The sequence below is a fragment of the Physeter macrocephalus genome, chromosome 17 (genome assembly GCF_002837175.3).
Source record: "Physeter macrocephalus isolate SW-GA chromosome 17, ASM283717v5, whole genome shotgun sequence".
NCBI classification, from domain to species: Eukaryota; Metazoa; Chordata; class Mammalia; order Artiodactyla; family Physeteridae; genus Physeter; species Physeter macrocephalus.
Window position 1 is genome coordinate 489,288 of NC_041230.1, and position 12,630 is coordinate 501,917.

A 12,630-nucleotide genomic window follows, 5' to 3' on the forward strand; every position below is an offset into this window, starting at 1 on the left:
CGGCCCCTCCCCCCTCAGACCCAGGGGTCCCGGCCCCCGGCCCCTCCCCCCTCAGACCCAGGGGTCCCGGCTCCCGGCCCCTCCCCCCTCAGACCCAGGGGTCCAGGTCCCCAGGCCCTCTTCAGATGCCAGCGCCTTCCCGGAACCCACCTGAGAAGCCAGGGGTCCCGGCCCCCGGCCCCTCCCCCCTCAGACCCAGGGGTCCCGGCTCCCGGCCCCTCCCCCCTCAGACCCAGGGGTCCAGGTCCCCAGGCCCTCTTCAGATGCCAGCGCCTTCCCGGAACCCACCTGAGAAGCCAGTGAGGTCCATCGCTTTGAGGTTAGAGGCTTTGATGATGGTCACGGTGAGGCGCCCGGCCGTGGGGAGGTAGCAGAGTGAGAAATTGAGCTCCCCGAGATCCGCCTTTTCCTGCAGTTGGGGAAAGAGGGTCAGCGATGCCTTGCCTCAGCCTCCCGCTGTGTCTGCCTGACTTTCTCTCCCATCCCCAGACTCCAGCTCTCCTCCCACATCTCCAGGGCTCAGGTTTCCCATCCACTTAACAATCTGACTTCGAGCCAAACCTGGTAACTCCTGGGCCACAGCTGCCTGCCACCGTCAAATCCTATTTGTTCTGCAGGGAAGACTGGAAGAGGCATGGGTTGGGGGAGAGAGCAGGAGAGGGACAGAAAGAGGGAGAGAGAGAGAGAGAGAGAAGAACATGGTGAGAAAGAGACTGATACAGAGATGCAGACTCTGAGAGACACAGTCAGAAAGACAGACCCACGGAGTTCTAAAGTCCGAAAGACCCAGAGGAGAGAGGGGTGGTAGAGAGCCAGACAGGGGAGCACAGAGGGGGAGGGTAGGAGGAAGAGGGGCATAGACTCAGAGGAAGCACTGAGGCCTGGGAGGGGACAGAGTCCCCAAGGGGCAGGACTAGAGATCCAGAGAGGGGGACAGAGACTTGGGGGGTATGGAGACCCAGAGAGAGTGACAGAGACCCAGAATGAGAGGGGAGGGGAAAAGACCCAGAGAGAGAGAGAGGAACAGAGGCAGAGACCTACATCGAGAAAGGGACAGAGATCCAGAGAGAGTGGGGCAGAGAAAAGTCACAGAGAAGTCAGTCTTAAGGCAGGAGACAGCCAAGAACCAGACAGAGGTTACAAGGAAGGCAGACCCTTTGCTGTGACACACACAGATGGACCTGGAACAGTGGCCTGAACTAGGGGACCTATGACCCGCCTGTCCCATCCTTCAGCCTCATCTCGGCCCCTCGCCTCCCAGCCACACTGATAGGAGCCCAGGTCCCTAGACTCCCCACTCAGTCCCCTGAGGCTTTGCCCAGGCTGTTCCCTTGGCTTACAATACCCTTCCTCTCCATCTCCTCTCAGCCAACAAGCCTCGGCTTAGCTGTCACCTCTTCCCACAAGCTCCCAGATTCCCTGCAGCCCTGAGCATATGCTCCCCCTGTGTGTCCCTGTAATGCTGGCCCCTGACAGCAAACTGTGTGACAACCTAGACCCACAGCTCCCGAGGACTGTCTGGGGTCCCCGGGTCTTGATCCTGAAAAAACCAGTTGTTGAAGGAACGCATGAATAAATGAAAGAATGAGCGATACCTGGAGCGATCAGGAGGGGGAGAGAAAACGAGAGGTGACAAAAGGAGACAAAGCAGGAGGGTGCCTTCGGGTGGGGCTGCCTCGGGGAATGACAGGGAGCGGGGCTTGGTGGGACAGATGTGGGTCCTGGGGATGAGGACCCTACAGCTAGGCACGTGGTTCTCAGAGGCTGGGCTTGCGGGACTGAGCAGCAGGCTCTGGAGAGTCCAGTGAAGGGTACTTTAGGAAGAGCCATGGGCACCTGGTTCAACCGTGTCATTGTACATATGGGGAAACTGAGGCTCGGAGAAGGGAAGGACCTTGAGTAGGGCCATCAGGTGGGCAAAACCAGCCCTCTCGTGATATGAGGACAGGGCTCACCCAGCCCTGACACACACAGCTACCCCAGATTGGCAGAGAGCTGGAATGTTGGGAAACCCACAGATTGGAACTGAGAGGGCTGAGGAGCTGGGAGGGTGTGAAGTGTGGGGTGTGGAAGGGGTCAGGACACCCAACGAAGACCTAGGGGCTGGGTTTGGGGAAGGGCTGGATGTACAGGAGAATGAGGTGGTAAGAAATGAGGAAGGGGCCCATGGGGGGTGTTGGGGGAATTGGGGAGAGATCAGGATATTGGGGATCCCAGTATGTCCGAGGCTTGGGGCATCAGGCTATCAGGATTCTAGTGGAGACCATGAAGAGACAGAGGATTAGATTATATTAGAGAATCTGAAAGTCAGCGGTTTGAAACAAAATGTTCAGAGATCAGAAGGGCTGGGGGAGTTCAGGAAGTCTGGGAATTGGAAAATTGGGAGGTTGTGAGGGAAAGGAAGCTGGGAAAACAAAAGCCAAGAACTTTGGGCTTGGGAAGTTGGAGGGTCAGGAATCTAGGGCCAGAGGGCAGAAGTCACGGGGTCATGGCATGGAAGTTTGATAAACCTGGCCGGTGGGTACATGGGCGTCTATTATAGTTTTCTCAATGGTTACCATCAACGGGGTGGGGGGGTGAGGTGCTGGTGTCAGAAGGTGGGAAATCTGGGGCCCAGTTATGATATTAATAGTTGACAAGGTGCGGATGGGGAATGGGGGTCCATTATATCAGTCTCTATTCTTGCTTGTACGTTTGCAATATCTTACAACAAAATAAAGCTGAAAAGAAAACTCCAGGATCAAGGAGTTACAAGGTTATGAAGTGGGGGCAAGGAGATGGCAAACTGAGGGGTTCCAGGTCCCCCGGGAGGGGGATGCAGGAGCCACTGACCGAGCCACCCTCCACGATGTCCCTCCACAGCGGGCGGTCGGGGGGCTGCTCAGCCAGCTCCAGGAGGTTGTCCAGAACCACCTGGCCGATGAGGTCGTGCCGGGAGAAGCGGTCAAAGTCATAGACGCTGAAGTGCAGTTTGCGGTGGGCCAGCTCAGCCAGGGGCACGGAGAACTGAAATGTCTCGTTGAACACGGGGTTCAGGGTCTTCCTGTGTACCTAGAGGGGGTGGGCGAGGAAGGGAGACAGACAGCATGCCCACCAGCCCCTTCTGCCCAGGACCCAGAAGTCTGGACCCCTACCCCCTCCTTCCTGAGACCCAGGAATCTGGACACCCAGCCGCTCCCCCCTCAGACCCAGGATCCAGACGCCCAGCCCCTCCTCCCTCAGACCCAGGAGTCCAGGCCCACAGCCCCTCCTCCCTCAGACCCAGGAGTCCCGGCCCCCAGCCCCTCCCCCCTAAGACCCAGGAGTCCAAGCCCCCAGCCCCACCTCCCTCAGACCTCGCTCCCCGTGGCCTCCGGCGGCCCTTGCCCTCACAGCTCGCAGCCCTGGCAGGTGTCCCTCTTCGATGGCCTCTGGTTCCACTGCGCCGGCGTCCTGGTGGACAAGAGTTGGGTGCTCACGGCTGCGCACTGCGGGAAAAATAAGTAGGGAGAGCTCCTCAGGGACGCTACGGAGGGGCTGTGGAGGCAGACCCCGGGGAGGGGGCGGGAAGGGCTGGGGCACTTGAGGGTATGGAACTGCCAGCTCGATGCGGGGTCGGTCCTGGAGGGCTTCCTGTAGGAGGAGAGGTGGGGTTGTGCTGTGGCCACGAGGGGGCAGTGTGGTCTTTCTCAGCGTTTCTGAGCCCATCCAGAGCCACTGACCAGCTGATTCTGCTAGGGTTCCATTTAGGGGTAGATAGTTGTGTGCAGCAGACAGAAGTCAGGATCTGGTGTGGTTAGGACTTCAGAACTAAAAGAAACTGTTCATCTCACGAATCCCCACTGAGGGAGGGAGAAAAGGGTAGGTTTAACAAGGTAGACCCTCTGCCCTCAATTCCTGCAGAACTTAGGGACGCGAACACCTGATCACTCTTTCCCATGTCCCCCCAGATCAGGTCTCCAGCTCCTTTCTCCCCTACCCACTCCTCCCTCAGACCCAGGAGTCTGGGTCCCCAGCCCTCTCCTCCATCAGATCCAAGAATCTAGGCCCCCAGCCCCTCCTCCCTCAGACCCAGGAGTCCCGGCCCCCAGCCCCTCCCCACCCAGACCCAGGAGTCCCGGCCCCCAGCCCCTCCCCACCCAGACCCAGGAGTCCAGGCCCCCAGCCCCTCCTTCGTCAGACCCAGGAGTCCCCGCCCCCAACCCCTCCTCCCTCAGACCCAGGAGTCCCCGCCCCCAACCCCTCCTCCCTCAGACCCAGGAGTCCAGGCCCCCAGCCCCTCCTCCCTGGGACCCGGATGTCCAGCCCGCCCCTCCGGACCTTGGTCTGAAACTTTTTCTTGCGGTCAGGCAGCAGGTAGATCTTGACGTAGGGGTCTGAGAAGCCATTGGAGTCCTTGGCCGGGAGGTCCAAGGCCTGCAGGATCCGCACCACCAGCTGGTCGGAGCCGTAGAGGTACCTCAGGGCGAAGCTGATGCGGCCGCAGGGCGCCCCCGTGCCGGCCTCTCCGGAACCTGGGGCCCCGCCGCCCCGCCGGCCTCCGGGTCCAGTCCCCTGGTACAACTCCGGCTTGATCTGTCCGATGAGCTTGGCTTTTTCCTCACCGCCTGGTAAGGGTAAGGGTAGGGCGGGCGGCCGCTCCTCACTGCCCGGATCCGGCTGGGAGCTCAGGGTCTGCTGGGTGAGGGGCCGGGGCAGGGCCGGGTACCTGCGGGGGTGGGGAAGACAAGGTGCAGTCAGTGGCTCCGATCTTTGCTGCATCTGAAGACCTGGGAGGCTCCTCTCTGCCTCTTCCCCAAACCCCAAACCCCACAGCCAGGTGTCCACAGATCCGCACCTTTGCCCACTGAGACCTTGTCAAGGCAATTGAATTCTCTGAGCCGCAGTTTCCCCATCTGTGTGAGGAGGGTGACCTATCCCCTTTTCTAAGCTAGCTCCACCCCAGACCTGGGCTTGCACCAGCCTCTAGAAGCCTCCTTCTGACCTCAAGGGGTGACCCAGAATAGCTTCTCTATGGACCCCTGGGGCCTCACACAGCCCAGACCCCCGGTCCTGCACCTGCCCTCCTCCAAATCTCCCTAACCCGTCCTAGTCCCAGCTTCATCCTCACCCACCTGACCATCGCTCCCCCTGGGCTGTTCTCTCTCTCTCAACTTCCTTTTCTGGCTGTCTGTGTTTGTAGAACACTCTGGAAGCGCAAAGCTCCATCCTTTACCATCTTTGCCATCTTCTCCCCTTCTCACTCACACGCTTTCCCTGGACAAGCTCAGCTGTGCCCCAGGTTTCCACGACCATCAGCAGCCTGATGTCTGCTAAATCTGTCTTCTGAGCTCCAGCCTGGTTCAGCCCACAGCCTCAGCTGCCCGTCGGACACCACATACCCCTCGTGTTCCCTGCTGGGCTCAGCGCCTCCTCCCAAGCCCACTTCCTCTCCCAGTTCCCCAGAATCCACCTAGATTTGCAGGTCAGACACCTGGGGCCATCCTCATCTCCTCTCTCCCCTCCAGTCCTTTCCCTGCCATCTCCTGAATTTCCCCATCCCTGTGGTCCCTGCTATCCATCCTCTCCTGCATGGACCATCACACCCGGGCCCCTAGTGACGGGCAGTCATGACTGGACATGGCAGCCCCAGATGCGCTGAGAGGCAGGCATGAGGCTGGGGAAGTGGGAGGGCCCCAAGCCGTGGAAAGGGATGCCGGGTGAGATGCCTTCAGCTACTGATCAGTGGGCCATTCTCTGCTCCCAGAGTGACTTTGGGGAGGTCATTAACACCCTCTGGGCCTCAGTTTCTTCATCTGTATAATGGGGGAAGGAGGAACTCAGACTGGTGTATCCATCAACCTCTGGAAGGTCTCCCCAGGGACCTCAAACTATATTTTCCATGAGCCCTTGGCCAGCCCCCTGGACAAGAACCACCTATGAACCTCTGGGGCCCAAGACAATCCTTCCCGGAGGCAGTTTTCCCCGGACGCTCCCCCGGGCCCCTCCCATTCAACAAGACCCAGATAAGCTCAGGGTCTCCCTCAAACCCACTGCTCTTCCTAGATCCTCTGACGGCCCCACCATTCACCCAATCAATCACCAGGCCAGAGCCCTGGGTGCTGTCCTTACCTCCTCCCACCCCCTTCTACCCACAGCTGTCAGCCTCCAGTTCCATCCCTGACTCTCGGCCCCCTGACTCTCTCTACCTCATCTCCTCCTCCACCATCCCCAGTTCAGCCTTGTTCTCTCCTGCCTGGATTCTTGGTATCCAATCTGTCTCTCCAGTCTGTCCCCTATGTGGCCCCAGAGAGGTCTTTCTACACCCAGGGCTGTGTGGTCTGGTCCTACCCACGTCCCCTAGGCTGCTTTACTGCAGCCCTGGCCTGGCTGGATAGGGACAGCTGATTTGGGGACCCACTTCCCCTGGCTTGTGAGTGACATGAGGGCAGGGTCTGTCTGCCATGCTCACCTCTATTCTTTTCCAACACCCAGCTCAGCTCTAGCTCATATTAGGCGCTCAGTATACATGTACAGAATGGTGCATAATGGATGGATGAACTGCAGGTCCCACCACCAATCCAGGCTTAGGGAGAAAGGGATGAATTGCTTTGTGCCTCAGGGACTCAGGGGCCTAATCTCCATTCTCTTCCACCTTCCTGATCCCAGAGTCCTGTCCTTGGCCTCCTCCTTCCTCTGGATCCAAGAACCTAGACCTCTAGCCCCCTCCTCCCTCCAACTCAGGAGTCTGGAGCCCTAGCCTCCTCTTTGCCCAGGATTCAGGAATCCACACCCCAAGCTCCCTCCTTCCCCAGGACTCATGAGAGCCATGGAGGGGAAAGAGACACAGAAGAAGAACAGAAGTTCAGAGTGGACCCCCAGCCCAGTAGCCTGTCTCACCTGGTGGCGGGTGCCAGGCTTGTGACCTGCTGATGCGACTGGGCGCTGGGCAAGCCCCCACCACTGGGGGGAAGCAGGAGCAGCCCGGAGCCTGCGCCGCCCTCAGAGGGCAGCTCAGGAGATGTCTGGCTCGGTTTGACCCCAGCGGCTACTACAGCAGCTGCAGCCTCTGGATACGAGTCCATGTCCAAGTAGGAGGGCTCTGGGGGGTCTGACCCCCCTAGGCTGCCCGGCTCCAGCAGCTCAGCGAAGGGCGCATGGTGGGGGGTGTGGGCATGGTGGTGTGGGCCCCCCAGCAGCGGATGGCCACCCAGGCCAGCCCCTAGGTGGTGCCCACCGCCACCTACCAGGCCTGCCAGCCCGACCCCAGGGCCTAGGTCTTTGCGCAGGGGGCCACCGCCCACTGCTGAGCCTCCCTTGTCCCTCCAGGGCACCCAGCACAGCTTCCAGGACACGAAGAGGGAGACACCCAGAAGGACAATGCCACAGAACGTCACGATGACCGACAGCAGGCTCACGGAGATGTCTGGAGAGAGTGAGGACAAAGGTCAGGGGTCAGGGCGGGGTCAGAGTTTATCCTCCCATTGCTGTCCCCAAGAGCTAACCTTTAGTATTTGCCACACACCATCCTAAGCACTCTACATGTAATAGTGGGAACTCCACGACTCCTCAAGGTTGGTGTCTCTATCTAACCATTTTAAAGATGAGGAACCTGAGAGGCTGAGTGACTTGTGTAAGGCTGCACAGGTAGTCAGTGACAGATCTGGGATTTGAACCGGCAGCCTGTCATCGGATTTTAATCTTTTTATTCTCCTGATTGCTAGCCCACAGTGACTCTCTGTCAGGGAATACACCATCTGGGGTAGGACGGAGGTTCCCTAAAATGCTAAGAGTTGATCCAGGAGAAAGGAGACTGCATGGCACAGTTAGGCAGGACAGGGTTCAAATCCCAGCTTGCTGTGTGGCTTTGGGAACATATCTTAACCTCTCTGAGCCTGACAGTCCCCATCTGACAAATGGGAAAAATCAGTTCTGCCTCTCCTAGTGCTTTTAAGGGATGCAGGGAGTAAATGGTGTGCAGAGCAAGCTGCGGAAGATAATAGCAAACATTGCTTGAGAGGTCACTGTGTTCCGGACACATAAGTGCTTTATAGGCGTTGGCTTCCTTATGTCTGACAGGCACGCTAGGAGGTTGGCAACATTATTATGCCCATTGTTATTTTCCACAAAAGGAAACTGAGGCCAAGAGACACGAAGTTAGCAAAGACACAGCGTCCTAGAGCTGGAGCAGGGGAGTCAGGATTCGAGTGTGGGTGCCTGGCTTACCGTCTTCACCATTATGCTACCACACCTCAATATTTCCCAATAAATGGTAGTTCAAAACATGAATTTTTGTTAGAATAATAAATCTTATTGCTGCTGCCACGTGTGTCCAACATCACCGCCACCTCAGCTAACACGTTCTGAATGCCTACTAAGTGCTGATATGCCTTTCAGGGAAACCCAAGGACAGCCCAGATCTTGAACTGAAGGTTTCTGGTTCATTCAGTAATTGGTACCAGGAGTGGGGTTTTTCAAGGAAATGTGAATTTATTTGGGGGAGACTTCGGGGTCTCAGCGAGGTGGAACACAGGGGAAATTCCTGCTCTGTACAGACCATGGATTAACGGGGGCAGGGGGAGGAGCAGGTAACTAAACCATCGGCAGCAAGCTCAGCTGGGTGGAAGGGCTGTGTCACTTGAGGGAGCTCTTGGTGGCAAGGGGATGCCCTCTAGTCTTGAGTCGCCCAGTGAATCTAAGTCAATGGCCCATGGTGTTAATCCTCAGGAGACCGTGTCACCTAAGGATGATTGATCCTATTTTACAAATAAGGAAACTGAGTGTCTGAGAGAGAGGACGTGACCCTGCAGGCCCTCCTGAACATGGAAAGAATTGAGAAAAGGGGGCCATTTTGGAAGAGAAGGGGGAGAAGAATTGAACAGATGCTTTCCCCCACTGTCAGCCTGGCCCAGACCCTCTCCAGGTCAAAACATCAATCCTCCAGACTCTGGCAGATTTCTCATTCCTGTCTGCCTGGACTGGGGAGCCACTTGGGTTGGGCAAGGCAGTGTAGTTGTGCAGTAAAATATTAACCTTGCCCAAAGAAACATCTGGCCCTTGATCAGCTCCTGGGGGTGAATCTCTAAGCCCTCGGAATGTCCCGCCTGAGTGTTTTTATTTACCTGAGAAACTTGGGCCACATCAGATAGTCTGTGTAACAGTGTGATTGATGGTGGGGTCTTCGGGCCACGTGTTATCAGCTTGGCCTTTGGAGGGGCTACGACTAAATTCAGCCACGTGGACAGTCAGCCATGTCTACGTGACAGAGCCCCAGTAAAAACCCTGGACACCGAGGCTGTGGTGAGCTTCCCTCGCGGGCCCTACTCTGTGCATGTTGTCACACATTGTTGCTGGGAGCGTTAAGCGCTGTCTGCGTGACTCCATCAGGACAGGACAACTGGAGGCTCATGCCTGGTCTCTCCTGCACCTTACCTTATGCCTCTTTCCTCTTTGCTGATTTTAATCTCCATCCTTTTGCTGTCATGAAATGGAGCCATGCGTATGACAGCTTTTCTGAGTTTTGTGAGTCCTAGAAACCATTGAACCTGAGCGTGGCCTTGGGATCCCCCATCACTCACAATTGCAGTAGTGTACTAGACTTCCTGGGGTCACAATCTGGCTCTCCTGCATACAGGCTATGAGATTCTGAGCGAGCTGCTTCAGCTCTCCGGGCCTCATTCCTCCTCACTGCCCCGTGGACATCCTGCACTCGGGATGGTGAGCCCCACCCTGGCACTCAGCAAGTGTGACTGTCATGGTAACCTCCCACCTCATGCTTCCTGAAGGTTCTTCATCTGGACGGGGGCGCTCATGATATTCCCTAGCTCTCAGAACCCTGCTGAGTCCTAGCTGGGTTACCTGGGGCCAATCACCCCACCTTCTGAGCCTCAGTTTCCCCCACTGAAAATAGGGATTATAACTATATTTAGTATTTTGTCATAACCTATAATGGGAAAGAATCTGAAAAAGAAGAGATATGAATCACTTGGCTGAATCACTGTAAACCAACTACACTTCAATTAAAAAATAAAATTAAAAAAAAGAGAAAATAGGGATTATATGTACCACAAAGGGTGGTGGATCTTGTAGACCACTGTGCGCCCAGCTTGTTCTTAGCACTTCCCATGTGTTATATCATTGGAGTCTCTCAGAGGCCCCATGAAGTAGTCACTTTTATGATCCCCATTTTCCAGATGAGGAAATCGAGGCACAGAAGAAGCCATTCATCTCATAAGTGGGGAAGGTGGGATTTGAACCCAGACAAGTCAGACAGACTGACTGAAGAGCCTGAGCTTCTAAGCACTATGTGAACTGCACAAAGATACCTGACGGGGATGTGTGGCAGCAGTGGAGGGGGTGGTGAGGGAGGGTGGACAGGAGGCCCACGGGGCAAAATCCAGAAGGTCACAGGTCACATGGACCACAGCGCTCCTTCTTCTTAGATCAGAGGTTTGGGGGACCAGCAGCAGGCAGGATGGAGGCAAGACTATATGAGGGGACCGGCCCCGTAAGGAACGGAAAGCTGAGCCGGGCTGTCCTGAGTCTCTGCAACTCCTGGCTATAGTGGAAGCAGGGGGCTGGCCAACTCCTGGCTATAGTGGAAGCAGGGGGCTGGCTATAGTGGAAGCAGGGGGCTGGCCAACTCCTGGCTATAGTGGAAGCAGGGGGCTGGCTATAGTGGAAGCAGGGGGCTGGCTATAGTGGAAGCAGGGGGCTGGCCATAGTGGAAGCAGGGGGCTGGCCAAGGGGGCTGGGGTTGCTGACCTCCACTGGGGCCCCGGGGATAGCCTCTGATTCGCAGGTCGTTGAACTCTTGGCACCTGTCACTGCTGTCGGCATCTCGGACCCGCGCACAGAGGTCCGAGACCAGGATGAGTGCCCGGCGGCAGAGGTCATCCTCGTAGTCTCCTGACATGGTGGCCGGCGGGTCCTGTTCTTGGGAGGGGCCGGGCAAGGGTGCAGATGGGGAATGGGATGGGGGAGAGGGGGTGGATAAAGGGCAGAAAGAGACAGGAAAAGGATAGGCAAGGGACAGCGATTGGGGGTGGATGGAGATTAGGGGAGCGTCGGACAAGGAAAAAGAAATTAGGGGCATAATGGACAAGGAGGAAGAGACTGGGAAGGCCAGTCAAGGGGCAGAGATTAAGGATGCATAAATAAAGGGGTGGACAGACAAGGAGACAAAGGTTAGGGTTGCACAGACGCAGGGACGGAATTTCGGGAGGGAGAGACAACGGAACAGCCGTTTCTCATTCGCGCGTTCAACAAATATTCACTGAGCACCAACTACATGAGAGGCACCGGGCCGGCTGCCGCAGATCCAGCAGGGAACAAACCCCACGCGGTCTCCAGCTTCCGGGTGTCACGATGCAATGAGAGGAGACAAGGAGTGAACAAATCAACACACACACACACACACAAACACGCACACATAAACACATATCCCTCAGACTGTGAGAAGTGCTCTAAAAGAAATAGTTGGAGGAGGTGTCACGAGGGGACCCGGAGGTAGGCAGTTGGGGGAGCTCTCTGAAATCCGAAGGACGAGATGGAGCCAGCCATGGGCAGTGGGCAGTGGGGCCGGAGTGAGGAAAAGCATCCAAAGCAGCAGGGACAGCGTGAGCAATGGCCCAGGGTGGGAAAGGGCTTGGTAGGTCCAGGGAACAGGAAGGTGTAGACAGGGAGAGAGGGGGAGAGAGAGAGAGAGATGGGTAGGGGTAGAAAGATAAGAGATGATTATGTGTGGTGCTGGCTGGGGAGGGATGTAGATGAAAGATGCAGAGATAAGGGCCAAGTTGAGAGAGGGAGAGATAAGGGGAGGAGAGACAGAGATCATGGGAAGGGCAAACTGGGGCCCAGAAGAGAAGGACAGATGACCAGACAGAGGGAAAGTTAAGGATTGAGACGTGGGTTGGACGAACCATAAAGAATAAGCTGGTGTGTAATTCATGGGAGTGTGAGAGATGGGTGGACATAGGGGCAGTGATAAGTGCCAGGAAAGAGCATGGACAGAAATATCTTTGAGAGACAAACAGTGGACAAGAGGATGGATGGGGTGCAGAAATAAAGGACAGAAAAATAATGGCCAGGGATCACAGGTGGACAAAAGGATACAGAGAAGGACTGGGCAGACAGACATGGGGGCAGAAGGAAGGTTGGATTGGTAGGGGGGAGCATAAAAGAGAGGGGACCAGGAGAAAGAGGTGGCTGTGGGGAAAAGGGGAATTAGCGACACATGGTTTGGAACTAGACATCAGAGATGGACTGGAAGGAGGGTGCTGGGGAAATTAGGGACAGACAGATCAGGGCTCACAGATGGACAGGTGTCGTGGGGTGCTGCAGAAGGCCAGGAACAGGCATATCAGACTCACCTGCGCTTACCCCTGTCGTGTCCTGGATGGCAGCCGAGGCGGCGGCCGGCGGTAGCCCATGGGGGTTGTAGGGTGGACACGGGGCTGCGGGCCTGTCCCTACGAGCCAGGTGGTGGGAGGGGGTGCTGGATCTGGGGGTCGTGGCCGTGAGATAAAGCTCAGTCCGAGCCTCACATCTTGTCCTACTCGGGCCAGCTGCTCGATCCCAGGCGACCCCCGAGAAGTCCAGCCACCCCTTCCCACCTCCGGGTCCCCAGCTCCGGGGGAGCGCGGGGGGCGGGGGGGGGGGCGGGCGGGCGGC

General features: G+C 57.0%; 1 protein-coding gene across 1 annotated transcript in view; it reads right to left on the reverse strand.

Moving 5' to 3' along the window:
- Nucleotides 1-10,873, reverse strand: part of SYT3 (synaptotagmin 3) — a 16,380-nt gene extending 5,507 nt beyond the window's left edge. Inside the window, exons 1-5 of the mRNA XM_024132384.1 lie at nucleotides 10,723-10,873; nucleotides 6,859-7,384; nucleotides 4,300-4,687; nucleotides 2,833-3,051; nucleotides 289-409 (exon numbers count right to left, since the gene is read on the reverse strand). Coding sequence (XP_023988152.1) covers nucleotides 289-409; nucleotides 2,833-3,051; nucleotides 4,300-4,687; nucleotides 6,859-7,384; nucleotides 10,723-10,873 — 1,405 coding nt within the window. The remainder of the gene's footprint in view (nucleotides 1-288; nucleotides 410-2,832; nucleotides 3,052-4,299; nucleotides 4,688-6,858; nucleotides 7,385-10,722) is intronic.
- Between the last annotated feature and the right edge of the window lie 1,757 nt (nucleotides 10,874-12,630).